Here is a 27,514-nt window from a genome sequence, read left to right on the forward strand (position 1 = left end):
GACAAGAGGAAGGGACACGTGGCGCAGCCTAGACTTCACACCGGAAGTGAGCGGCTGGGGGGCGGGCCCTCCGTGCGCGTCCCCGCCGGGCCCCGCCCCCCGCGGGCGCTAGCGGAAGTGGCGTGGATGCGCGCTGGGCGTTCAAAGCGGTGCGTTGGAACGCTGGCATTTGCCGTTGTTGCGGCGGGACTGACCGAGGGCCGGCAACAGGGAGGCAGCGATGGAGCCGGCGGGGAGCAGCAGCTCCTCCTCCGTGGACTCTCAGGCCGCCTTCGTGCTGAGTAACCTGGCCGAGGTGGTGGAGCGCGTCCTCGCCTTCCTGCCCACCAAGTCGCTGCTGCGGGTGGCCGGGTGAGGAGCTCCGGGGGGCACGGGGAGGGACGGGCCCGCGCGGCGGCGGCCTCTGTCCTCCCCGGCGAGCCCGCAGGGTCCGGGCCCGGCCGCCGCCTACTCTTCTGGAGCAGGCGCGGAGCCCCCGCCGGGCTGCACCTGCCCCGCCCCCCATCCGATCCGCCGCTGTTGCCGCCGCGCTTGCGCACCGGGCGCAACCGCCGTATCCCCTCCCCCACCCGCTCTGGGCTCTAGGCCCGACTCTGTGAGTGTGGGGATGCCCGCGGGGGGAGGGGAAAGAACGCTGTGCCCCACGTGATCCGTGGCCTGAGGCCCGGCCCTCGTGCCTCCCGCGCTCCTGGAACGCCTTGACATCCACTTTCTCCTGTGCCCCGGGAGGTGTTCCCCGCCCATTTTCACCTTAATCGGAACCACTCTCATTTTTGTGGAGCTTAAAGCGCTTTGCAAATATCCCGCACCCCCGCCACATTTTACAGATGAGAACCTTGAATCTGACAGATGCTCCCCATAGGTGAAAAGGCAGGTGGGGCCTCCCTGGTTCAGGGCCTCGGTGTTCTTAACCAAGAACTTCGAGCTGCAGGAGGCTGGAGATGGCGTCCTGAGCCCAGGAACCTGGGATCCTGGGGGGGGGAAGGGGGAGCGGGAGAGGAGCTGACACACAAGTATGACCCTAGTGCTAGGGGATAAGCCATACCCCCGGGAAGCGTTCCCGGGAGCCATAGGGGTGGGCTGGGCTGGGCTGTCCTCTCCTGTCCTGGGCTGAGCTGGGCTGTCCTAGGCAGCCTAAGGGAGGCTGGGCTGGGCAGGGAACAGAGAGTCCTGTACAAAACAGAGTGATGGGAAATAGACTGGAAGGATACATTGTGTCCCTACTGGGGAGTGCTTGGAGTGCGCCAGCCTGAATCTTTGATGCACTGCGTGGTAGATAAGGAGAGCCCTGCAAAGAGGAGCAATGAAGCAAGATCAGTGATGTAGATTTCATTTTCTGAGGGGAGATTCCGGAGGCAGCAAATATAGTAAAGAGGTTGTGGTTGCATTTTTATTAGGTAAATGCTAAGAAAACCTAGAGGAGGTGTTAGCAGCGTTTGTGGAGAGACAGGGCCAGAGGTGATGTACTGACACAATCTGAAGCCTTGGCATTTGAATGGAGGGAGAAAGGGAAGAGTTGATGCTGAGTCAAGAACTGGTGATTGGGAGAGTGATTGGTGTTCTCATCCAGACACACAGAGAAGTTAGGTTGGAAAACAGTTTTGGGAGAAAGAATAGCAATGGTGATAAGTTCTGTTTATATAGTGCTTGAGTACTCTACAGTTTTCATATGATACCCGCCCTGGGAATTACTTGTGTTGTTAGTTACCATTTTACAGATGAGTGAATTTTTGGATGCCGTGGTCACTTTTGAGTTAGAAATACCAACCTGATACTCGGGTGATAGAAATTTCCAGAAAGCAGTTGAAAATGTGGTATTGGGATCCATTTGGAACCTGTCATGATTTTCTTTTTCCAGTGTATCCCGGTTATGGAAGGAATGTGTGCGTCGAACCCTGAGGACCCAGCAGAGCGTGGCCTGGATCTCCACAATGGAGCCTGGGCCCCCAGAGATGCACTCGCTGGTCCAAGTGTTAGCCAAGGAACTTGAGGCAAGTGATGGTCAGCCAGTAATGAAGCACTGCATTTTCCTATGGTGTCAGTCTTTAATAGACTGAGCAGTCATTCTCCTAAGATCATGGCATCTTCCTTGGGATGGTTGTGCTTAAACTTTGTCTCATTTCTTTTTGATGTGTTTGTGACATGGTCACTATTAGTTACGTTATTAATCTTTATGGAAATGTTTCCACTAGCTAAACTTAATATACCTATATACAGATCATTAAAGTACAAACTCTTTCAGGGAATTCTTAGTGATACATTTCCAATTAAGTTTTATTGGTCTGAACACACTTTTAAAATGACACAGTGATGACTTGGTAATAGTTTCTGTAGAAATTGGGCCAAAAAAAAAAAAAGTAAGTGAATTAACTTTTTAAAGTCCTAAAGCATGAGAAGATGGGGATCTGTTCAGAAGCAGTAGAGAGTAGAAACACTCCAATGGGACTCAGTGTACCACTTTGAAAGAAGCATCTCTAAACTTCCTCATCCTATCCAACCCCGGAAACCATTGTGAGGAGATGTAGACAAGCTGAGTTAGGACTAGGGTGGAGTAGAGGCAATTCTCAGAGACTTCAGGCTAGTCCATCATTCCCAGCCTTTCCCTGAAGTCAGTGGCTGTGGGAGCATCTTCAGGGCAGCTGTGAGAAAGACCCTAAATAAAATTCAGCCTGAGCAGTCTCTGAAGCTTGTGGAAGGACCCCCAGTTAAAGTTTATAGCAGTGAGAGGTCCTAGAATCCTGTCACAAGTGGCATTCCCCCTTCTTCCCTTCTCTCTATCCATTTCACCTCCTCTCAGCCCATTAGAGCAGCTCTCAAGTCCCTTAAAAGAAGGGCCTAACCATGCCATTTTTTGGTGGAGCTTGACCCAAATGTAGCACCCTTCACTTCTCATCCTTCAGCCTAAATACTGAACTGTTGAGCACTTCAAGGTAAAAACTAAAAATATCAAGAGGAAAATAACCTTGGCTTAAGAGATATACATGTAAGGCCCAAGGAAAGTGGCAGCTCAACATATATAAGATAAAGCTTGGAAAATCTTTCTTAGCTATAGGGACTGCAGCAGTACCAGGAAGAAGAAATAAAATGATATATAGAATAGAAAAGGGAAAGAGGAAAGAATGGTAAGGAAAATTGACATAGAGATGGTAGAAATTCATGCCCTAGATGTGCTGAAAATTAGGATAGGCCTCACAGAAAACAAGGACTGATTTAAGACAAGAATTAGGCAGACCCAACCAAAGAACTGAAAATAAAATGTAAGAAATGTAATATCAAAAACATCTGGTTTAGAAACCTGATAAAGAAGGAAAAAAACCCTTAAAAATTATATCTGAAGACCATGATGGGGGGGGGGGGGGGGGGGGGGGAATCTATATGGATACTATAATAGAAATAATAACAATAAAAAACAGCAAATCAATCCAGAACGCTCAGGACCACATGGAAAAAAGAAAACAGAAACCCAATATGGCCTCCTCTGGAAGGAAACCCCAAATGAAAAACCCAAAAAAATTATAGCCAAAATTCAGAGCTTCCATCAAAGAAAAAAATACTACAAGCAGTTGAGAAGTCCCAAGTACCAAGGAACCACAAGACTGCTAAGAGGAGAATTTGGAATACAGTATAAAAGTCAAGAGATAGAAGGTTTATAATCCAAAAAAGAAGTTTCCTAGAAAACTGTCTATAATCAAATGGGAAAGGGTTGGTGAATGCATCTTTAATGACATAGAAGTTTTCCAAGCCAAAACTAAGTTTGTAGATATTTTTAAATAGAATTCAGGTTCCAAGAAAAATAAAGATGGAAAGGGAATATTTGATGATGAATTATTTCATTACATAGGGGAACAAGAAATGTCTGGTCAGAATTGTAATATTTTTAAAGGTTTGTAAAGAAAGAGTAAAATGATAAGAAGGTCTATGAGTGATTTTCTTCTAAAAAATCCTAGAAAACAAAAATGGGAGAGACAGAATTCTATTGGGGATGAAAGAACTTGTAAGGGAAGGAAAATTCCATAAAAGAGATGACATAAGATGAAGATTGTATAGTTATGAAGAAAGGTGTTGGGGAAATGGCATCCTATGAAAATATCAGTTTCAGCTGAACATGATAAAAGAATATAGAAGGCATTATACCCATACATAAACAGATCCTCTTAGAGAAATACATTAAAATCAAAGGGTAAATAGAAGATAGGGAGAAGGGGAGGGAAAGAAAGATCTAAGAAGGAGGGCAGGGTAGACAAGGGAGCAATCATAAGCAAAACAGACTTGGAATATTAGAGACTAAAAGGAAAGGAAGAAATAAAAATTTAACATCAGAATTGAAGACCAAGAGAAGAGCTTCATTATAGGGTGTTGCACATAACACATATGAGATGACAAGCATCAGACAAATTCCCTTCTACATTTTAAAGAGGTAGGTAGGGACAAAGAAGAAAAAGTACAAGACAAATTAGAGGGAAATAACTAATCATAACTGAGCTAAAGTTGTACATAAATCGCAAAAGGCTAGCATGATACAGAAAATAAAATCTTAAATCTTATAGCAAACATTTGGAACACTAGGATTCATGTAGGGTTGAAATGAAAATCTGGAGCAAAATCTAATGCTTGAGCTGAATTAAAAAGTTAAAAAGAGAAAAAACATTTTACATTGATGATAATGTGTTGATATTCATATCTGCATGGCTATATTTTTAATTTTTTATCTTCCTTTTTTCCCTTTTTAAAAATTGAAGCTTTTTATTTTCAAAACATATGCAAGGATAATTTTTCACCATTGACTCTTGCAAAACCTTATGTTCCAATTTCCCCCCATCCCCTCTCCTAGTTGGCAAGTAGCCCAATATATGTTAAACATGGTAAAATATATGTAAATCCAATATAGGCATGCATATTTATAGAATTATCTTGCTGTACAAAAAGAACCTGATCAAAAAGGGGGGAAAAATGAGAAAGAAAATAAAATTAAAGCAAACAACAAAAGAAGTGAAAATCTATGTTGTGATCCACATTCATTTCCCACAGTCCTCTCTCTGGGTCCCACGCATGTCTTCATAAACTAAAAGTAGAGAAGGCATTAAGATGCCCCTTCTGAACCTAGACAAATCTAACCAAAAAATAAATGGGAAAGACATTAAGAATCTGAATAGAATTCTCTTGTGGTGAATGAATGGGATTAAAATGGAATTAACATACTTTTCAGGAGTACCAGGCACCTTAAAATTTGGCTATGAATTGGGAGGCATAAAAACAAACAAACAAAAACTAAATACATTTACAATTCAATTAAAAATTATATTAAGTAAATTGGTGAATTAGGAAATTAGATTTGACTACTGGATCAAAGCAAATTACAATTTCACCCAAAAAAAAAGACAAACCTAAAATTTATGCAACATAAGTAAATCAGTTTTGAGGGGAAATTTTATATCTAAAAGCTTTCAGCAACAGAAGAGGAAAATAAGTAAATCGGAAACACACATATAAAACTTGAAATGGCAGGTCAAAACTCTTCAACTAATGCAAAATAGAAATTGTGAAAATTAAAGAGAAAATTTAAAGTAAAAACTATTAGGTTGATAAAGTTACTTTAAAAAACTAATCTGATGATTTAAAATGGAAAAAAAATATATTTGTATCAAAAGTAGAAAACTTAAAAATTTAACAGAATGAACAAAATGCCAAAAACCATTTTATTCAATTTTATGCTAACAGAACTAATAAAAGAAATAGATGAATACTTATTTTTTTAAAATCCAGACAAATAAATAGACAACTTATTAAATAATATCAGAAAAAGAAGATGAATACTTATTTTTTTAAAATCCAGACAAATAAATAGACAACTTATTAAATAATATCAGAAAAAGAACCTGAGTGAATCATAAACACCTCAAGGAAAAAACTCCAGTAGCACATGAATACAAACATTCAAAGAATAATTAGTCCCAATACTATGTAAACTGCAATAGTAAGGCACTTTCTTTTTTTTGTATATGCAAGTATGATATTGATACCTAAATGGAGAAGAAACAAAAATAACAGACCAATAGCACCAATCAATCGATGCAGACAGTTTAAGCAAAGGAACATACAAACTGTAATATTTTATGAATATTGACCCCAAAATGTTAACTATCAGGTAGATTGTAACATATTTGAAACCTAGGTAATGAGCAGGTTTTATATGATGAGTACAGGCTTGATTCACTTTAAGGAAGACTATAAATATAATAATCCATTTTAATAATTTGTAAAAATTAACAACCATATAATTATGTCAGTGCTGAAAATTTCCAACAAAAATCCAAAATTTGTTTCTATTTAAAAATCTAAATCATGGAATAGACCTCAGTATAATAAAGTGTATCTTAACTGCAAGAGTGTAAGACAAGGAAAAAAAAAATTGAATCTATAACAGGCAAAAACGGAACAGAATACTTTTTGCAGGTTAGATGGTGTGCTTGAAGAATCCTAGACAGTCAACCAAAATTAATTGAAGCTGCAAGATACAAGGATATGTGATACATTCATTTAAGTCATCAGCATTCCTACATGTAATTAATAGAAGACATCAGGTAGAGCTTAAAAGAGAAATTTCATTCAAAATAATTACAGAAGCTGTGAAATTTTGGGGAATATGCTGGGATTCGTGCAGAGACTATAGGAAACTCAATTCTATAACATTGTAGAAATACAGACCTAAATAAGCAAAATGTTATAAATATGTATAGGTAGGAAAAGATAATGTAATAAAAATGGCTATATTTTCAAAAATTTTCTCAGTGTTGTACCAGAGAGGAAGATTTTTAGAGAATTAGCAATAATAATTTATATGGCAGAAGAAAAAATTAATCTGAAGGGCAGTGATGAAAAAAAGCATGAAGGAAGTATTATTATCATTACCAAATCTCAGTATGCTACAAAGTAATTAAAGTGATTTGGTACTCATTTTAAAAATTAATGGAGTAGATTTAGGCATATGGAATATTATCAGTCAGATAATCTATTTGATAAGCCTAAATCCAAAGACTACAGTTACTGGGAAAAGGACTCGGTATTTGACAAAAACTTCTGGGAAAACTAAGCATCAGCTAGCAAAAATTGAATAAACCAATTGTTGCATACTAAGATAACTCCCAATAGATACATGCCTTAAACACAAAAGGTAACATAAATTAGAAGAATAAAGAAGTGAACTTTTAAAATCTCTGGAAAGGGGAAGAGTTTATGAATAAGCTAGTGATAGGATGATGTCAGACATATTAGTTTTATTTAAATTTTTTTCACAAATTGTAAAAACTGGGGGGAAATCTTTAAAACAAATTTCTCTGATGAAGATGCTATATTTAAGTTTGAAATCAACTTTTATAAGATTAAAGCATTTATACAATTAAAAATTATTCTCCAAAGATAAATGATTAAAGGATATGTGCAAGTAATTTTCAGAGGAAAAGGAGAGACTTAAGCTAGGTACACTAGTATGTTTATTGTTGGTACAGCTGTGATAAATCTAGCTATGTATTGTGGAAAAAATTTAGAACTATGCTTAAAAAGTTCTTCACCTGTGCATATTGTTTGGTCCATTTATACAACTTCTAGGTCTATATACCAAAGAAGAATATGGAAAAAGGTGTCTACATATAAAAATAATTCATAGAAGCTCTTTTCCTGATGGCCAAAGATTGGAAAGTGAGGTGGCCCCCTATTGGGATTAACAGTTGAAACAAATTGAAGTATGTGAATTAATAGAATCTTAATGTGCCATAAGAATTGATGAAATGCTTATACATATGGGGGGAAGGGGGCATGCATCAGCATTGTAGAAAAAGATAGCTTTGAAGAAAAGTATCCAAGAGACTGAAAATGAAGATTGTTCTCTTTCCTAACAAAGGAAAATCATGAATTTCAAAGAGACATAGGTTTCTGGACTTGGCCAAGTGTGAGAATTTGTTTTTACCAAATCATGCAGTGATGTGTTGAGAATGGGGATAGAATTGCTATTGATATTACTGTTCCTAGGATTAAAAAAGAAGTTAAATGAAAAGTGTAAATTTAAGAATTTAGAATAAATGCTATTTGTATTTTTAAATCTTGGTATTGCTATGAAAATAGAAATAGTTTTTTTTAAAAAACTAAAGTCCTCAATCAGCTTTTTAAAATGGCATATCAGTACATTAAAAAAACCAAAAAAGATTAATGGAGTAGATTAGACATATAGCATATTATCTATCAAAGCCTAAATCCAAAGACTTCAGTTACTTGGGAAAGGATTCAATATTTGACAAAAGGTTCCAAATCATGGATTTCTGACTGTTGACTGCATATGCCTGTGGGAGCTTAAAGTCAATATTTATTAATGACTTTTTTAGTATGATATAGCAAAATAAAATGTTAGAAATACTTGGAAAACCTGGTATAGTTTTCTAAAATATTTTTCTTAGAATTTTTGGTTAAAGAGAAAGCTCTTTGAGCTTCTAGTTCCTGAAAGCCTTGTTTTGAGCAACATATAAAGAATAATGTTAAGTGTAAATATTGTATAGTGTGAAGATTAAGATGAGAAATAAGTGGATAATTTTCCATTTTTCAGATTTGGTCTTTCCCTTTCTCTGTGAAATGTGAGTTTATGAAGATGCTCACCCAAGCATTCTCTCTTTCTCTGTCTTTTTGTCTGTGTATCTGCAAAAACTATAAAAACATCCTGTCACCAAATTTTATATTTTGAACCAAAAAATATGGGCAGTATGTGGATAGATTGTCTAGAAGAGGGATTCTTAACCATTTTGTCAGGAATCCCTTCCAAGAATATCATGAAATAAATTGCACAGGAAACCATTATGTTGAAAAAATTTGTCAAAATATTAAACAAAAAGCAAGTTCATGGATCCAAAAATCTTTTATGAGAGTTTTGTACTCATCAATTCAAATTTGGAAACTAATAGAATAGGAAAGAAGGTAATAAACATCTTATTCCCACATATATTGTAAACTGAAATTATTCATAGCAATAAATACAAAATATTTTAAATAGATCCCTTCTAATTTTAAAATTTTAACTGATGATAATCATGTGTTCATTTGACATGTGTTTTGTTTCTTAATTTATGGTAGCATGTAAGCTTTTTGAATAAGGTACTGTCTCACTTTTATATTTGTCTCCCCAATGCTTGGCACAGTCCCATGTACATGTAAGCTTTTAATACATATTCACAGATCATATTTAGGTTCCATTGTGTTCTTGACTTCTTTGAGGATGACTGAGCTATAACAAGTAATATCTTTAGGTGGCAGAGCTTTTTTTAGCAGAGAAATCTGTGTTATAAAATAATATGATAAGAAGAAGGTCATTGTGGATGAATTGAAGGAATGTGGTCATCAGAAAGTTAAAAGAACTCCGAATGTCCCAAGCAGTGCCCATAAGTGGCTGTGTTCTGCTAACTTTAGTTCTCCCATTGTTTTTTTTTGCAGAAGGTTCATGCATTACCACAGACTGTCCTCTACATGGCTGATGAGGATACCTTCGTTGGAGAGGAGGATGGCCATGGACACAAGAAAGGTGACTATCAGAACATAAGGGGATAATTTTTTTTAAGGTTCTCTAATACTGAACCAAACTTGAGAGTTGACAGCATTTCAGCTTAGTAGGCATGTCATATAATGCATTTTTAAGTCATTATACATGTTAACATTTTGTTCCAGATAACTTAAAATCCAGTATTATCGCTCATCCCAATTATTTAAAGTATTTTTTCTCCTGAAATAGCTTATATATGTACCTTAGTGTGGATGAAATCCATAGTTACAAGACTGGATGCATGTTAACCAAAAGAACTGTAAGTGGTTAATTTATTGATTCTCTTTTCCTGGTGGAAGTTATTAATAAAACATTCTATAATAAATGATACACATATTGAACCAAAGAGTCTTATACAGTGTGATGACTGTCCAAACTGTGTATATAACCAAAAAAGTAATTCCATGACATGGTCAGCCAAGTAGAATTAGAAAACAGTAGGTCTTGCTTTGAAATTCATTAATGACTTCCTTATTTGTTAGTAATGTGTTAGGGAAGGGAGAAATATCTCATGAAAAGTTTTAGAACTTAAAGTCTGAAATGTTGTCAGGAGGAGACATTATTTATTGTTACATTATAATTTTTTAAATTTAAGCACTCTTAAAAACCCGTACTGCATTAAATGAAGACTTCCAAGAGATTCTTTCACATCTCAGTTTCTTTATCATTTTGTTACAGCACGAAAGAGAAACCCCCAGGAAATTGCACGTGCCATTGAGAAGTTATTTCCAAAACGCTGCCATGTTCTTGGGGTTATTACCCCAGGAGTCATAGGTGAGAGATCTCCCCCTGTCCCCACCAAAGCTCCAAAAACAATGTCTCGCTCTTTTCTCAAAAGAAAAAAAATCTGATCAATAGTGTTTTTTTTGTTGTTGTTGTTTTTTAAACAATTCCTTCTTTTCTAACCATGTCCCCTTCCCTTCCCTCATCCTTGGGTAGCACTACCCTATGATAGAGAATGACAGAAAAGAGGAGAAAAGGAGTTCAGCCAAAGGAACACATTGGCTATACTTTGCCATGTGAGTGGTGTTGGGTACCTATCTTCTACCTTGCAGAAGAGTTGCATATTAAAATTGGGGGGAGGGGTTTAATTGGCCACCCTTACATAGCAAAGAGGTGGTTTTTTTGGAGGGGGGAGTATTTATATTATTACAATTAATGAGCTTATTGTTATTCTGCTTATTTCACTTTAAATTTCTGTTCTTGGTATCATCATTTTTGATGGAATTATACTGCCTCTTTATCTCTGTTGAGCTGGGGAAGTGTATAGGTTTTTAAAAGCAAAATTATTTTGGTCTAGAAATGATAATCACATTTGTTAATGCTATTACTCTACTTGACCTAAAATGATGTTTTTGAAATTATGACTAATTTGTTTTTAAAATTAGCCAGAGGGACTGGTAAATGTACAGTGTAAATTAAAATACCGACTTGGAAAATTTAATCAATGATTTGGATCAAGGAATAAATGTCCTGCTTATCAAATCTGGGTATGATCCCAAACTTGAAGATCATGTATTAGATTATGGAGTTGAGATCCAAAAACCCTTTCTGACAGGCTATAATTCACTGAATTTAATAGAAATAAATATGAAGGCTCTGATTCAGTGGTTTAAAAAATTAGTTGTACAAGTGATGCAAGGATAAACCACTTGTAAACTCCCCAGATTTTAGTGGGTAGAGTGATGGTTTTAGTTTACTTTGGGTTTAGTATGTGTCAACAAGCATACCAAGGTGACAAAAGAAAAAAAAAAGCTAACAACCATTAGTCTAATTTTCATTAATAGAGAGATGGTGACAAGAACAGGGAGGTATTTTGCCTTTATCATCCTCCATCAGATCACACACCATATAAATAGATCTCTTAAATTGTCATCCTCCCTCTTTCCTTACCCCTTTGTCAAAAAAAAAAAAAAAAAATCAGATTAGCCTCATTGATTTTTTTTTTCTTTTGCTATAGCTTCTAAGCAATCTTTTATGGGTTTTCCTGCAGCTACTTATAATCTTTCTCATATGGGACATTCACTCTCTAGGTGATTATATAATTGTACTTGGAAATAACCCCTCAGTGGACCCAAACTTCAGAAGCTTTAAGCAATGTGTAGACAGAGAGAGAGCCTGATTTTGTCTCACATAAGGAAAAGCTTACTATGTTTGTTTTTGAACTTTTTAACTGTTAGGTTGTAGATGTTTTTATTTGTTTACATTAAATAGGTAACATTTTTCAACTCTTTGGATTAGTTTTGCATATTACTTTAAATAGATAGCAAAGTTTATGGTCTTTTGCATGTAGAAAATGAAGCAATTTGATTTAAGTAGGTAGAATTGACTTCAATTATGAAATGTTTCTAAAGAAGACAATTTTAAAAGTCTGGTTCAGTTAGGTATGTTTAATACAGGTATTCAGATGCCTTTTAAATACAATAGTTGTCTCTGAAAACAACTATTAACTTCTGTCTTGCTAGCTTTTCCCTTTTCAGAGGAGGCAGGATGGGGATTCATTTGTGAGGTTAGGGTTATTAATCCATTCAAGTAAGCTACTTAATTTATTTCATTTTAAATGTTAAAAAGAAAGTGACTAAGAGTTTTTGGAAAAATAAAGATGAAATCTTTAATAAAAGTGATTGTTGACTGAATTTGAATCAGAAAAGGACCTTAAAATAAAAATAACTTTCCTGCTTTAATGTTGTCTAGATTGTTTAGCAATCTGGTCTGAGAAACACCTCCAGCAGAAGGTGGGATTTGAAGCTGAAAGGTAGAATAAAACTAAGTGTGAGAGAACATTCTTTGCAAGTTGTGATTTATTTTCTAGTAACTCCAATGGGATCAGGTAGCAATCGACCTCAAGAAATAGAAGATGGAGAAGCTGGTTTTGCAATATTATTCCCCAAAATTGATGGAGTAAAAATTGAGACTTTTCATTTTCTGAAGGATCTGAGAAAATGTATCCATGAAAGCAAACTAATTGAAGCAGGTAAGTTGCTGTTCATGTTTTTATCAGTATTTTCATATTTGATGAAATCTCAGTGTGTCTCCAGGAAAGTAATTAAACAAAATAACTAAGGGCTCCCATCCAGCAATATGCAGTGATGTTTTTGTTATCCAGATGACAGTGAGCCTTCTGGTAACATGAAGATTAATGCAGAACAAAGTGTTTTTGGAGAGTACATTGCTTTGATGATAGAAAGGAAAGGAATGTACTCATTGACCTGGTACTGGTCAAGTACATTGACCTTACCAAAAAAGTAGCCTGGAAAGCAGCTAGCCAAGGAGAGGAAAGGGATGTGTGAACCCAGAGGCCAGAGCACAGAGCCCTACCTTTCTGAGAAGATGGAACCTCCATTCTTTCAAAAGCCACTGGTGGTTACTCCAAAGTTAAATTCTTCAAGTCTATTAGTGCCTTGGTTTATATGGCTCTGAGAACTCAATCTAATCAAGGGAATCCTATCTTCTCACTTATCTTGGGTTTCAGTTTCCTCTTAAGTCCTTTTTGTTCTGCCCTTTCTAGTTCATGTATCATTGTTCTTGGCAGAGAACATTAAATCCATGTTAAAGTTGAGCAGTTCTTCCTTCTCTCTCCTTTGTGTCTCTGTTTTTTCCAACTTAACTTTTAAGAACTTTTTTTTGGTTTCAAAGCAGATATATTGTAATAGTATGTAATATTAAGTTTATGATTATTTACATTTTAAAGAAGATCCCAAAGAAGAAAGTCTCCAATACATTGGGTTTTATGGAAGGATGTGGACAGTAATTTTATGGGATGGAAAGACTTTGGTGGATGGAGGTGGGGCTACCTAGCATCAATGTAAGGAAGACTTTGAGACTCAGCCAGGGCTTTTTGAGGGGTCTTCACTTATAGTTAGTATGACAAGGACATAACAGTCCCTCTTCTGCTGCTTCCCAACACCTACTGCAAAAAAATGTGAGATGTTTTCACAATGAAAGTGCATCAGGTTTTTTCTTTTTTCGAACATTTGAAGGAGGCTACTTTCTCATATTCTGTTAATAAGAGTTTGGATTAAAGTGTTAACTTATGATTTTGTTTCTTCTAGGGGAAGCAACTCCAAAGAATTTTAATATGTTTTATATCATAGGGAAGTATGTTTTTCTTGACCCATTAGGCCTACTTTCTAACAATTTCTAATCAAGTATGTTTATTTTATGTTCAGTTTGATATGGGGGTCTTTATTTTGTAGGCATATTTGAAGGAACATGTATTTTTAAAATGTTAGTTGAATAGCTTTTGGATGATAACTAGTCAGTGGAATATCATAGCCATTTCTCAGGGTTTACTTAGTTTTTTACCTCAAAGTTTATTTTTCCCCTCTGGGGTTTAAATAAAATTATTTTTAAAATTTTGAAGTTCAATACATTTATCCTGGGATATTTGCATATACCAAATAGAAAGGATTATATATAGTACTATAAACTTTTATTTATAGTTTTCTTTTTTAAGGGGTATATATTTAATAAAATGAACAACCTATTAACTTTTGAAATCAACTTGCTTATATGTATTTCCTTTTAACTTCTTTCTGTTCTCTTCTTTGCATTTTTAAAAAATGCTTTAATGATATTCTCTTTTATTCCTTTTCTTTTCCTACATTAATTGCAAACTTCCTTCTCTTCACCTAAATGCCTCACGTAAACACTCAAAAAGAAAAAACAGAAACTCTCTAAGAAACATAATCCACATATTTGCATATCTTACTCTGCAGAAGTCTGTCACCTCTTTTAGGAGGTGAGTGCCATGCTTCATCAGCATTCTGAATTGTCAATCATTATCTTAATTAGAGTTCTGAAGTCTTTGAAAAAGTTTTTCTCTGCAATGATGATAAATCATTCTCTTAGTTCTGCTTATTTTACTGTATGAGTCCTCATTTGATGAGTACTGCCTTAAATATTCACTTTTGTTTGCCACTACAAAAAGAATTGCTACAAATATTTTATATACATGGGCCTTTTTCTTCATTCTTTAATCCTATTGGAATATAGGTCCAGTTAGTAGTGTTGCTGAGTTAAATAGTATCAACTTTTTGCTCTATAATGTTAAATTTTAGGTAGGGATGACTTTCTAAGTTTCTGTTCTGTTTGTGGAAGTAGAAGTTCAAATTCAAGAAATTAGCTATAATCATTTCAAAGCCAGAAAAAAAACTAGGTATTTCTGACTTAGGCTGCTGAAAAGTAGAGTGACTTATCCAATAAAAGGCCATTAGTGTGGAAACAGAACAGAAATCCCACTTGGTTTTTAATACTTGATTTCTTTTTATTGAATGAATAAGGTTTTAGATTATAAGTGAATTCCATCTGACACAATTTTAGGAAATATTTGTAGCATGATCAAGTGAGAAACTGGTATTTCAGTGACAATACTAAATTCTTTTAATGTCTGTCATTTAGAAAGAGAGCAGGGCATAGTGGCCAGAGGGCTCACATTGGAATTAGGACAATCCTAATTCAATCCTGCCTCACAGTGCCACAGGTAGTCCTCCACAACCTTTTGAATCAGATTGAATTGTGAAATTGCATAAATAGAGGAAGTTTGTCCATCTGGAATTCCTTTTGTGGATGAATCACAGATCTAACTTTCCTATCTTCCTCCCTTTCCCACTCATCCCCCAAATCCCGTATTAACAGCTTCCCAGCACTTAAGGGCCTTGCAGTTGGATAATTCTTTTACTTTTTGAAGATGTATGTCTCATAAATTGAATTCAGATATTTTCAAGTTTGCAAAGAGCTCTGCTCAGTAATATGGGGGAGAGGTGATAAGAAGATTTAAAAAGTTTAGTTGAGAGAATAGCCTTGTCTTTGTGAAGTTTATATATAGTTTGTCATTCTGGCTGCCTAGTGGACTCTGGGAATGTTAAGAGTTGGAAAGAACCATTCTACATCCAGCTCCCTTAACAGAGGAAGAACCAGGAAGCTCAAAAAGGGAAGTGACTTGAAATAGCTTCTGTAGCCAGGGTTGATATCACTGTAGAACTGGAGCTCCTTGAGTCTTGAAGGGATCATCTTACTTTTGAATTTGTGCCTTGAGTATCAGGCACACAGTAGGGCATAATAATAAATACATGTTAATTGATGAATAGTCTCTTGTTGAAGGGCCCAAAGTAACTAGAACTCAACATCAGATCATAAATTTGATCAGGATTCATTTGTTTTCCATAAGCTCTTTCCATAAGTACCAATACTACTTGGTAGTGTTAGAAACACACTTGATACTGAAAATTAGATATCAAGGAACACTTAATAAATAAGAATTTTAAGGAATTGTCTTAATTGGTCAGAAATGGGCTCTGCTTCTAAGAAAAAGGGAGCACTGAGCACTTAAGGAAGAAAAGCTTTGTACTTTTTAGCTTGGAGCAGTCCTTCCCTTCAGAGATAGGATTGGACTGTTCTCTTCCAAGTTACAATCTTTTCTAATACACCCACTGTATGTTTCCCCCTAAATATGTAAAAGCATGTCCCCCCTTCCTTGTTCAATATCCCATGTTCAAAAATAGCAGAAAACTCCTCCTACAGGTTGTGAAGTTTAATATTTAATTAACCTTTTAAGTAGGCACAATAGTGATTTGGTCAAGTCAGTCTATTGATCCCAACCAGTTTAAGTTGCTATTATCTTAATCTTGTGGTTTTCTCAAAACCACAGACTCTTTCTGATTAGCTGAGTCCACCTGTGCCTTCCTAGCTCCCCAATTACTTGTTTGCTCAAGGCTTCTGAGAGATTGCAGCTTAATTGTATTGTGGAAAAGTAACCTTCCTTATTTTCTCAAATCTGAGATCCCAGTGGTCAGCGGTACAAGTGGTATCTGACATTACTTTGAAACTTTATTTATTTATTTTATTAAAGCTTTTTATTTATAAAACATATGCATGGGTAATTTTTCCAACATTGACCCTTGCAAAACCTTTTATTCCAAATTTTCCCCTCCTTCCCCCCAACTCCCTCCGCTAGCTGGCAATACATATTAAATATGTTAAAATACATGTTAAATCCAATATATGTGTGTGTGTGTGTGTATTATACAATTATCTTGCCGCACAAGAAAAAATCAGATTAAGAAGAAAGAAAAAGAAAAACTGAGAAAAAAACCCCAAAATGCAAGTAAATAATAACAGAGAGAGTGAGAATGCTATGTTGTGTTCTACACTGTTCCCATGATTCTCTCTCTGGGTGTAGATGGCTCTCTTCATGACTGCACAAGTGGAACTGGTTGGAATCATCTCAATGTTAAAGAGAGCCACGCCCATCAGAATTAATCTTCATATAGTCTTGTTATTGCCATGTATAATGATCTCCTGGTTCTGCTCATTTCCCTCAGCATCAGTTCATGTAAGTCTCTCTAGGCCTCTCTGAAATCATCCTGCTGGTCATTTCTTACAAAACAATAATATTCCATAACATTCATATACCACAATTTATTTAGCCATTCTCCAATTGATGGGCATCTACTCAGTTTCCAGTTTCTGGCCACTACAAAGAGGGCTACCACAAACATTTTTGCATATTTGGGTCTCTTTCCCTCCTTTAAGATCTCTTTGGGATATAAGCCCAGTAGAAACACTGCTGGATCAAAGGAAATGCACAGTTTGATAACTTTTTGAGCATAGTTCAAAACTGCTCTCCAGAATGACTGGATTCATTCAAAATTCACACCAACAATGTATCAGTGTCTCAGTTTTCCTGCATCCCCTCCAACATTCATCATTATTTTTTCCTGTCATCTTAGCCAATCTGACAGGTGTATAGTGGTATCTCAGAGTTGTCTTAATTTAAATTTCTTTGAGCAAAAGTGATTTGGAGCTCTTTTCATGTGGCTACAAATAGTTTCAATTTCTTCATCTGAAAATTGTCTGTTCATATCTTTTTACCATTTATCAATTGGAGAATGTATGTTGAAGCTTTTATAACATTCTGTGGAAACCTAACTTTTCTATATTTCTTACAGTAGCTTTAGCTTTTCAAATAGGATGGGAGTGAGGATAAAATCTATGATATAAAGTGTACGGCATTTCCATGGCTGAAGAATTAATTCACTAGACCATTTATTAAATACCCAACTGTGCTAGGAATTATTTAACTGTGATTAAATTATTTGATGAAATGCTTCTTTAAAGCCCTTTTTTTCATATGCTTGGGTTAAATTACTTCAAAATGAGTTCTTAAGTAGTTAACTTCAGAATTGTTCCTCTAAAAAGAACATAAATTCTCTCAGATGTTAATAAATCCTTGCTTTGACTTTAGGCCTGGCCATCCTTGAAATACTTTTGCATTTGACTGTCCTAAATCTATATAAGATCTTAATGTACAGCGATTTTATTTTTTAACAATGAATATTGAAGCTCTGCCATTTTATTAAATAAATTTAGTTCTACATAAAGCTAAAGTTAAGTCATTCTGTTTCAGACAGAAAACAGTTGACAATCTGATTGATCCAGTTTTCCTACATGTCGGTCAAATACTGACTCCTAAATTCCCTGTGAGTGCCTTTTTGTTGCTGATGTATTTGGTCTTAGCTTAAAAATGGTCTCCAGTATTTACTGCATCTTTTTGTTTTGAATCTCAGTGGCCAGTCCCATTCCAGCCCCCATGTAGGGATCCACAAGAGCAGAGAAAGAGCACTGTCTGAAAAGGGATGAGGTCATGGGGCTCTGCCCTTGTTTCTGCCACAGACTTCTGCTATGACTTGGGGAAAATAATCTCTGCTCTCGGGGCCTCAGTTTCCTTGTCTGTAAAGAAGAGAAGGTGAGACTAAGCGATTACCGAGTGTCTCACCAGGCCTGTGACTGACAGTTGATTCTCCTTTTGTCCGTTACAGGCCTTAAGAACAATCCTGAACTTCGGGTAGTCCTCATATTTGGCTACAATTCTTGGAAGATAGGAGCTGCTGGATTTCTTCAAAAAGTGGTCAACATTCTTAACGAAAAAAGCGTCATGCTGGCAGGGGGCCAGGTGGACCGCTTGACCTCCCTGACGTCAGAGAGGTTCGTGCTCCATCACTGTTCTGTCCTGGGTGGGGAATTGTGGCCCTCGGGGGGAATTTTTGCCTCCAGACTTGTTAGCATCATTTGTCTAGTTTTCTAATAGAAAGGGTGGTATACTAAAGAAAACAACCCAAGTAGCTAGCATTTTTGTGGTGGTTTCAGGTTTGCTTCCTTATCCCACTCTGTGAGATAGGTACTATTATTATCCCCATTTTATTGATGCAGAAACTGAGGGTAAGAAAGGTAAAGCATCTTGCCTAGGGCAACATAGCTAGTAAGGGTCTCAGGCTGGATTTGAATGGAGGGCTTCCTGATTGCCAAGTCCTCACCTCTAGTTTCTGTTCCATCTACTTCCCTAAGAACCCTCACATTACATACAAAGGCTTGGTTTCACCTCCCAGCTCCTAAGCTTGGTGGGCATCTTGACTTGGGGATCACAGAGCCAGAGGACCCTTGAGAGTTGTGGCCCTCTATCCCCTTCTCTGCCATGCTGCCGCCTTCAGGTCTGCGATGTCTCTGGATTAAGTCTGTTGGCAAAGGTCAGTGGCGTGGGCTCAGTGAGGGAGTGCTCCGAGTCACCCCTTTCCAGGTCACTCATGTCCCCCTCCCCCTCAGATAGTTGTGAGTAGGTGGATGTTGTACTTGCCCTTCACTTAAAGAAGTCCTTCTCCTTGCCAGGACAAAGCTCTCAGCCTGCACAAGCGATCCATTCCACCCCACATCCCCAACAGACTGCCCACCTCCTTTGTCATCCCACATGTGCCCATATCTCTGCCAGCCTTCAGAAACCATCCCTCCCCCCTTTTGTCCTGTGTCTGTCCTTCCATCAGCCAGGCTTGCGTATTGAGAGCCGGGGTGATAAGTACAAGAGGGGAGCACATGCAGTACATAACGTCTCCATGCACAAAAGTGGTTTAAGTTAGGAACATTTGTGAGAGATCCCCAAACTTGTCAGAGGGATCAGGAAGGGTTTCCTGCTTGCGTGGCCTTACAGGAAGAAATTGGGGACTCCAAGGCAGCGGTCAGAGACAGACTCAATCCTCAGCAAGCATTTATTCAGCACTTGCTTTATGCCAAGCCCTATGCTAAGTGCTTGGGATACAGAGAAAGGCAAAATCCCTTGAGAAAACTCTCTCTACCTGATATTTGCCATTCCTCTGTCCTGCCTGATCCCTCTGCTGTCTGGCTTCTGACCTCCTAATTCACCTGAAATTGTTCCCGGTCATTGTGATGGCCTTTGCTCAGCTCCATCTGACTTCTCGAGCCCTGGCAGCCTTTGTTCTGTCTGACTATTCCTCAGTCTCATTTCCCACCATCTTCCCTCTTGAGCTCTCTCCACTGCTCCCTCTAGTTTCTCTTCCCTCTCTGTGCAGATGGCTTTCAGATTTCTGTCTGCCCCCCATCTTCCTCCTGAGCTGCATTCCCACTTGCCCCTACCATCTTTTGGATATCCATTAAGTTAGACATAGTACTCGTTCTCTTTCCCTTCAGATCCTTTTTAGGACACCATGACCCTTCTGCTCACCCGAACTCCACTTCTCCCCCTATTTCTAATTAGTTGTCACATCTTGTCATTTTTACCTTCACAGTATATTTTATATATGTTGCCTTCTCTCCACTCATGGTGCTGACTTTGGTGCTAGCCCTTTATTACTTCCCACTCTCTGGGCAGTCCCCCTGCTTCAAGCTTGTTTCCACTCTAATGCTGCCAAAGGAGAAGGTCTGTGAGTGGTACCTCCTTGTTCCCACTTAATAAGAGGATATTAGTTGGAGCTGGTAGGATTAGAGACTGCTTCATGCAAAAAGGAACAATGCTTGAGTTGAGTTGTGGGAAGGGACACAAAGGGGTTAGCCATGGAAAGACCTGCATCGCATGAGAGAGGGTCATGGATGCATAATAGTGAGTGAGCCTAGAGAGCATGAAAAAATAGACAGAGGCAGCTTGTCAAGCTTTTTTCATAGCTTGACACTTCCCTGAGACAATGGGAAGCAAGTGGGGTTTATGGAGAAGAGAGCTGGTGTGGTTAGACTGGGCTTTAGGATAACTTTGTTAGCTAAAAGGAGTGAGGAAACCAAATGAGCAGCTCTTCCAGAGTAGATACGAGAAGATGGAAGCCCAAAATAGGGTGGAAGCTATTTGAGATGTTGAACAGATAGAAATGGCAGGGTTTAGATACATGGAGGTGAGAGAGAGGAAGGCTTTGGAGGTCCCAGGATTGCTGATCTGAGTAGTAATGATCTTCTTGGGAAAAGGAGAATTCAGAATAACTAGGCCTGGGGTTAGGGGAACAATAGCTTTTTAAAACTAGAACGTCATGGTTCTGAAAGGTTTTCTTCCCTAGGGTCTCATCTTCATTTGGTTCTCATCAGGAACATTTTATTACAAGTTGTTTTTTTTTTTTGTCTTCAGACATGTGAGCATTTGCTTGCAAGTAGTGATTAGTTGCTAATCACTACTTGTTTCTTTTATTATAATACACTCCAGAAAGTGAGTAGTGATTTCTTGTGAAATGCTAGATATTCAACACAGCTTCCTGACCCTCTAGAACAACTGTGCAGTCATTGCGTTGCCATCAAATCCTCCTGATATCTAATGCATACTGTCAAGGCATTTGAGGATCCAAAAACAGAAAATTCAAGCTTTTTATTTCAGAACACCATCCATCCAGAGAGATTTTTTTACAAATTAGTTTTCATTTTTGTTCTAAATGTAATTGGCATTTGCATGTAAAGAGAAAAAGAAGGGTCTGTATGATCTTTTTTTTCTTTAAATATGTTAGGATCAACCTGTAGTTCTCTTCCTTTCCTGGAATTCTCTGTCTTCTCTCTCTCTTTTTTTAAAGAAATATCACTTCTTTATTGCTCCTTCATTCCATCTTCATTCTGAACCCTCCTCCCTATTTGGGGGAATGAAAACAAAAACCAAACTTTTGTAACAAATAGACTTGGGCTACAAAACATTCCCACTTGGCTTTGAACAAGCTTCATTTTGTACCTTCTCTGTCAGGGATATGATGCTGGATTTCATCAGCTGCCAGGTAAGCTTCAGCCTCTGAAATTGTGGTGATTCACTGTACTGATGAGAGTCCTTAAGTCTTTCAGTTATTTTTCTTTGTAATGTTGTTCATGTATAAATGGTTTTGCTTTTATTCACTGTACTCTGTTTCAGTTCATAAGGGCTTCTCATAGGGAATAGTTTCTTTTGCTTCCAATATATTCATATTCCATAACTTGTCTATTCCCCAGTTAATTACCATCTCTTAAATTCTAATCCTTTGCATCTTTTAAAAAAAAAAAAAAGCTGCTACAAATATTTTTGTACATATATGGGTCTTGTAATTTCTTCCTTTTTTTGATAAATGATTATATTAACAGAGTTGGTTATATTTTCTCTCCCCTTTGCACAAAAGCGAAGTGATGCTCCTAATGACCCCTGTGGTTTGAATAGTGATGGAAAAGCAATTTTAAATCAAGTGTTAGAGTCAATACTTTACAAGGAAGTGGACAGGAAGGAAGAAGAAAGCCTGAAGTAACAAATTCTAGATAATAGAATACCAAAAGCCCAAATTCTTGACTCACATAACACTGGGCAAGCAAAGTTGGAATTTCTGTGCATTTTAGGGCTTGGGCCAGATACTAGTTCAGAAATATATCTTTATTAATTGTAACTATTGTTACCACCATCTTCTGTGTAGCTGTTCCTGCTTTTTACTCAGTCCATGCACTCTTTTTGTTACTGTTGTCCAGATGTGATCATTATTACTTTCCAGTTCAAAACTGCAGGTAATTTCTTATCTGAAGCCAGATTGTGACTTACTCGTTATATACACTTGGAAAATCCTAGAGTGAAACTTGTCAGTTGTAATATGTTCACACTCCAGTGTTGTGTGTCATTAAAAGGGAAGGCAGAGACAGTGCTGACTCTCTTGTCAGGTGGCGTCCCAGACCATAAATTTAAGTTTCTTTAGCAGAAATGCCCTTTAGAACAGATGTATCAAAACGCCTTGGGGAAGGTGGCAGGAGAACCAGATTAAAATGTAATTGGGACAATGTGTAACAAAGTAAAGATACACAGTGTAGCATAGATAATGTTAATTTGTGGTTTTCTGTAGTTGCCATCAGGGAGCTTGACATAGTTGCTTTAAGATTGATGCGGTAGTTTGACATCTACCTAGTAGTAAGAAATGATACAAAATAATTTTTCTCATTCCATAGGATATGTGTAGAGGTAAACAGGAATAGGCAGATTGTATTGTAACGTAAAATATAACTTGAGGGACAGTAGCAAAATTTCCACTGCTAGCTCTTTTTTGCCTGTATATATCAGGAAAAGAACGCAGCGATGATCATTACTACTTACTGAACTCCTCTTTTCCTTCCCACAAACGGGACCCGAGATGGGTTAGAGTTTCCCTGCTGGGCCGCAGGGCGGGTCGGATTCAACTGTGCCCAGTCGGACTCGGGGCCGGCCCCTCCCTGTGGAGCTCAGGGCAGACTGGCACGGGGGCTTGGGGTGGGGACGGTGGAGGTGAGCCTCCCGGCCCCGCCCCCAGCCTAAGTGCCTGCGGGTTTCTGCCCCGGTGAGGGAGCCCGGGCTGACATGTCCATTGCCTTTTCAGTAACCCCCCCACCAACGAGGCCTGCGGCGTGGTCGGCCTGTCCTTCAGCGGCCCCCAGATCCAGAGCGCGTCTGTCCTGCTGAACCAGGACGTGAATGACGAGAAGACGGCGGAGGCCGCCATGCAGCGTCTCAAGGCTGCCAACATCCCTGAGTACAACACGTTTGGCTTCATGTTCGCCTGCGTGGGCCGAGGCTTCCAGTACTACCGCACGCGCCGGAACGTGGAGGCCGACGCCTTCCGCAAGTTCTTCCCCAACGTGCCCTTGTTCGGCTTCTTTGGAAACGGAGAGATCGGCTGTGATCGAATAGTCACCGGGAACTTCATCCTGAGGGAGTGTAATGAGGTAGAGGATATTTTGCTCCATAGCTACACCACTGTCATGATTCTGATCCACCTGGGCCCGACCAAGTGAGACACTCACGCTCCAGGGTGCCCACAGGGCTCCCCCTCCCCCCCCAACCTGGGGCATGTACATATTTCAGATGGAAGTACCTTTAGAAGTATCTGTTTTATAACTTTGTTTAATGCTCTCAAGATAATGTTGGAATAGGTCTAACGATGTCCAGTGTGTGTAAGATAATCCTGTGTGGGTCAGCTCCGGGAGGTGGAGGGCCAGTTTGTGGCCAGGGAGAGCTGGATCAGAGTCTGAGCCCCCTGCCCCTCCCCTTGTGTGCAGAACCTTTCTGAGCCTCCGCTTCCTCATCTGAATAATGCAGAGAACACTTGCACTACCTAACTCACAGGGTTGTTGTGAGGCTAAAATGGAATGTGTGTAAAGCGCTTTGTAAAGCCGAAGTGCTACAGAGCTGTGTAAGTGATTATTGTCAGATACATGATCATCTTGGAGCCACAATCATGACGTTTTTTGTTTTCTTCAAAAACATACATTGGTCTGTTGTCTCCTTAAGGGAGACCTTTTCTCAACCGCACCTGTTTTTCAGACACTTTAATAAAGTTATTACATTATTTTTACTCATTGCATAAAAGTTAAAATAAAATATTTTGTGGTGGTAGTTGGTGCTTTGAAATTATTCAGTCTGAAGAACAAGTTTGCAAGACTAATCAGCAGTATTACTTTATACATTTAAAGCTATTCCTTTCCATTTGTCAATAAAGAAAACACAAGTAACTCTTTTTTGTTCCCCTTTTTTTTGTAGCTGAATGGCAGGCACCTGAGAGTAAATTCACTGTTCTCACTTTTGTTCTTGGATATAGATATGACAACTTTGCGGGTAGATGGTATAAGCCGTTAGGGAGAAAGGGGGGGATTAATACCCAAGGCTTGCACCAAAACACTAAGCAGCAGCAAAGCCATGGTTATGGACAGTACCAGCAAGAGGCAGCGTACCAAAGAAAGGAAGTGCTCATCTTGTCACTCTTTTCCCCAGCCTGTGTGAGCAGGCTTGAGCAAATCAGTTCAACTTTGTGACTATTAATGATGGGTTCACACTAGACTGACAAGATTCCTCCTTCTGAACCCTAAAGAACTGTTTTATTTTCTCCTAGGGGTCCTAGCCTCTTTGATTAAAATAGGTCTGGGCCATTCCTTGATGTTTTAGTGTTATGTGGGACCTAAAGAGCTGCCTTTCTGGAATAGAGGCAGCTCGGCTCAGACCCAAATATCACATTCAGTTCTAGGTCCCACATCTTGAAGGACACTGACAGATGAGCTCATTAGGAGAGATGTCGCCTGTGAGTATTAACTGAAGAGAAGAAGACACTTAAGGGGAAATCACTTGACAGTTTGCAGATTTGAACAGGGTTGTCACATGTTCCACTTGGATTTAAAAGGCAGAACTTGCAGCAGGAGAGGGAGTTGGGGAAGCTGCTTTTAAATTAAACCAAGAAAGAAAAAACTTTACATGAACTCTCCACAAGTGGAATGGACTGCCTTGTTAGGGTAGCAAGTTGTACACCACTGACAGTGTTTGAGTGAGGACTGGATGACCACTGGTCCCTTTTCCCTTCTAGCTCAGATTCTTCGAAGTGGGTTTGGAGTTAACTTAATATGTAGATGCTGGCTTCTGCAGTAACTAACTCTATGGATCAATTAGCTTTTAGCTTTGCTAATTTTCTGTATTCTTTATGATGATGGTTCTGCTAAATTTGTTCTACACCCAAAAGCAAGTACTCCACAACCACATATCTCCCCTGACCTTTTTGTCTTTTTGCTTCATCAGATGAATACATTTTCATAAAATTCAACCCCTCAACCTAAGCAGATTGTATTACCTAGAAAGTTCTATACCAGGAATAAGGCCAAGAATTGAATTGGTCATTATATTTATACAAATCAGCACATATGAAGAGTTTGGGGGCATTTCCCAAGGGATCTTCATTCCGCTGTTCCAGTAGGATTATTCAGAGGATTCTTTTCCATCTGAGATCAAACATCTTATGTTTACAATCTTGTCTCAAGGCCAAAAGGATTGTTAAAGAAGCTGAGTTGAAAAGAAAATGAGCTTTCTGGAGAATGTTCTCATTGTCCATCTGCTTCTGAGAGATATTGTCCCTGGAGTTCAATGGTTATGTAACATTTGGTTTCAAGCTAGGATTAGTTTAGATAAGAAAGACCACCAATAAAGGAATAACTACTATGGTCTCAGCTAAAAAATAAGACACCACTTATCACAAGAGAGTACATGTTAAGAAATTGCAGACAAATAGAGAAAGAAGACAGAGGAGGTGACAAGAGCCCTGGACTCCAGATCAGAGGGCTTGAGAATCAGCTCTGTGTGACTCATACTAGTCATAGTTACACCTTCTGCCCCATTTTGAACCTGGCCATAACGAATGAACTGTTTTTATTGGCCCCATCTGTCAAATGAGGTGGGTTTGGAAGGTCTCCAGGAACCTTGGGCTTAGGTTTAGCCCAAGCCTATGTCGCTTTTGAAATCAGAAGCCAAAATGGCATCGTACCCATGGATAGAGCATGTGAAGAAGGCAAAGCGAGGACATCACTGAATACTTTTTGCAGGAGTGAAGCCTCGGGCTCCCACGGTGCCGGCTGTTCTGTTGGGCTGTTGGTTACTTAAGACTCATCCATTCAGCTACTTTTTCACTTGAGGGTTTTCTTCCCAAAGGCTACTGGGTTGAATTGTTTTTCATGACCTGATTACACTATAGCCTCGTTGACGGGACCTCCATAACACCATCATCCAAAGCCCTATCAGGGAGCAGTCAGAGCCCTGAACTCGGAATCAGAAAAGAGCTTTAAGTCCTTGCTTTGTCATTAACTGCATATGGTCTTGGACAAGTCAACACTGAGCCCTCTGTCAAATGGGGCTACAGGTATGTCCTGTTTCCAAGAGCTGCACTAAAGAAAATATTTAGAAACAATGAATTGGAGAAATGAGTTATTAGGCAAATGGGAATTTTCTACCATTACTCCCCTCCCCCAAAGACCAAGCCCTCTAAGTGACTCTTAATAGATGGGAGTCTTCCCTTCCTCCCAATCCTCTTGAGTCTCAGCTTGAACTTGCAGTAAGATCAGAAATCTGAATTTAGGCCATCCAGCATAATGAAAAGGGATACAGTACAGAAAGCAAGTTATGACCGATGCTGAGGGCAAGGTGGCGGGAAACCTGAAGAAAACTTCCAGAAGGATAAAACTGAATTTATGTGGGTTTGGGTGTCCACCAGATGTCCTTGGCTAAAATGTTGCAGTGAAGTGTCATTTTTACAGATGGATACACGTGGTCACAAACACTTGAAGAAAAGCAGAAGACTAGATGCAGTCAGCTCTTGTTTTTGAAGCACTTGCAGATTGGCTCAGGATCTGCCTTGATGAAACCCCTAAACAACGAAAAATACAATAAGAAATTTTCATACATCTTGTCAGCTAAAGCATTTTTCTGTTACATTTAGACTCATACTAAAATTGAAACTTATCTGTGGAAGAAAGCTTCAAAGCATTTTTCACATAACTTTTAATATCAGTCAGACATGATTGTCTTCTCTTTACAATATTTACAACATGCTTCAGAGCACAATTAGAGCTGAAAGGGACCATTGAGGCCACTGAGCCCAAGACCTCATTTTGCATCTAAGTAAACTGTGGCCTGGAGTAATTATAAAGGTCACAGATAGTAAACTCCATAATCGGAATCCAAACCTCTGATGCCATGATAAAATAACTTCCACATTTCTATCCACTATTACCTTCCGAGCTTACCCTTTCAAAAAATCATGGATCTCTTTTGTCAATTCTGTTTCAAAAATTAGTTGTAAAAATTTAAGTTTGTAGAAAAGTAAGGCCCCTTGGAAATCCCTGTCCCTAAGAATAGGTCAGCAAGCCTAGTACTTTACCCATGCAATCATGAGCATGCAA

At 38.6% G+C, this 27,514-nt stretch overlaps 2 protein-coding genes across 4 annotated transcripts in view; one reads left to right on the forward strand and one right to left on the reverse strand.

The window, feature by feature from the left end:
* Positions 1-24,318, forward strand: FBXO22 (F-box protein 22). The gene is made up of 7 exons (XM_031956791.1): positions 1-351; positions 1,859-1,991; positions 9,472-9,559; positions 10,256-10,351; positions 12,390-12,551; positions 18,397-18,562; positions 23,182-24,318. The coding sequence occupies exons 1-7, from the start codon at positions 221-223 to the stop codon at positions 23,594-23,596; spliced, it is 1,191 nt and encodes a 396-aa protein (XP_031812651.1). The 5' UTR covers positions 1-220; the 3' UTR covers positions 23,597-24,318.
* Positions 24,026-27,514, reverse strand: part of NRG4 (neuregulin 4) — a 53,886-nt gene continuing 50,397 nt past the window's right edge. For all 3 annotated transcript variants that reach the window (XM_031956792.1, XM_031956793.1, XM_012539968.3), the window contains exon 6: positions 24,026-26,979. In XM_031956792.1, the coding sequence (XP_031812652.1) occupies positions 26,912-26,979 (68 nt within the window). In that variant the 3' untranslated portion in view covers positions 24,026-26,911. The remainder of the gene's footprint in view (positions 26,980-27,514) is intronic.

The sequence above is a fragment of the Sarcophilus harrisii genome, chromosome 2, assembly GCF_902635505.1.
Source record: "Sarcophilus harrisii chromosome 2, mSarHar1.11, whole genome shotgun sequence".
Classification (NCBI taxonomy): Eukaryota; Metazoa; Chordata; class Mammalia; order Dasyuromorphia; family Dasyuridae; genus Sarcophilus; species Sarcophilus harrisii.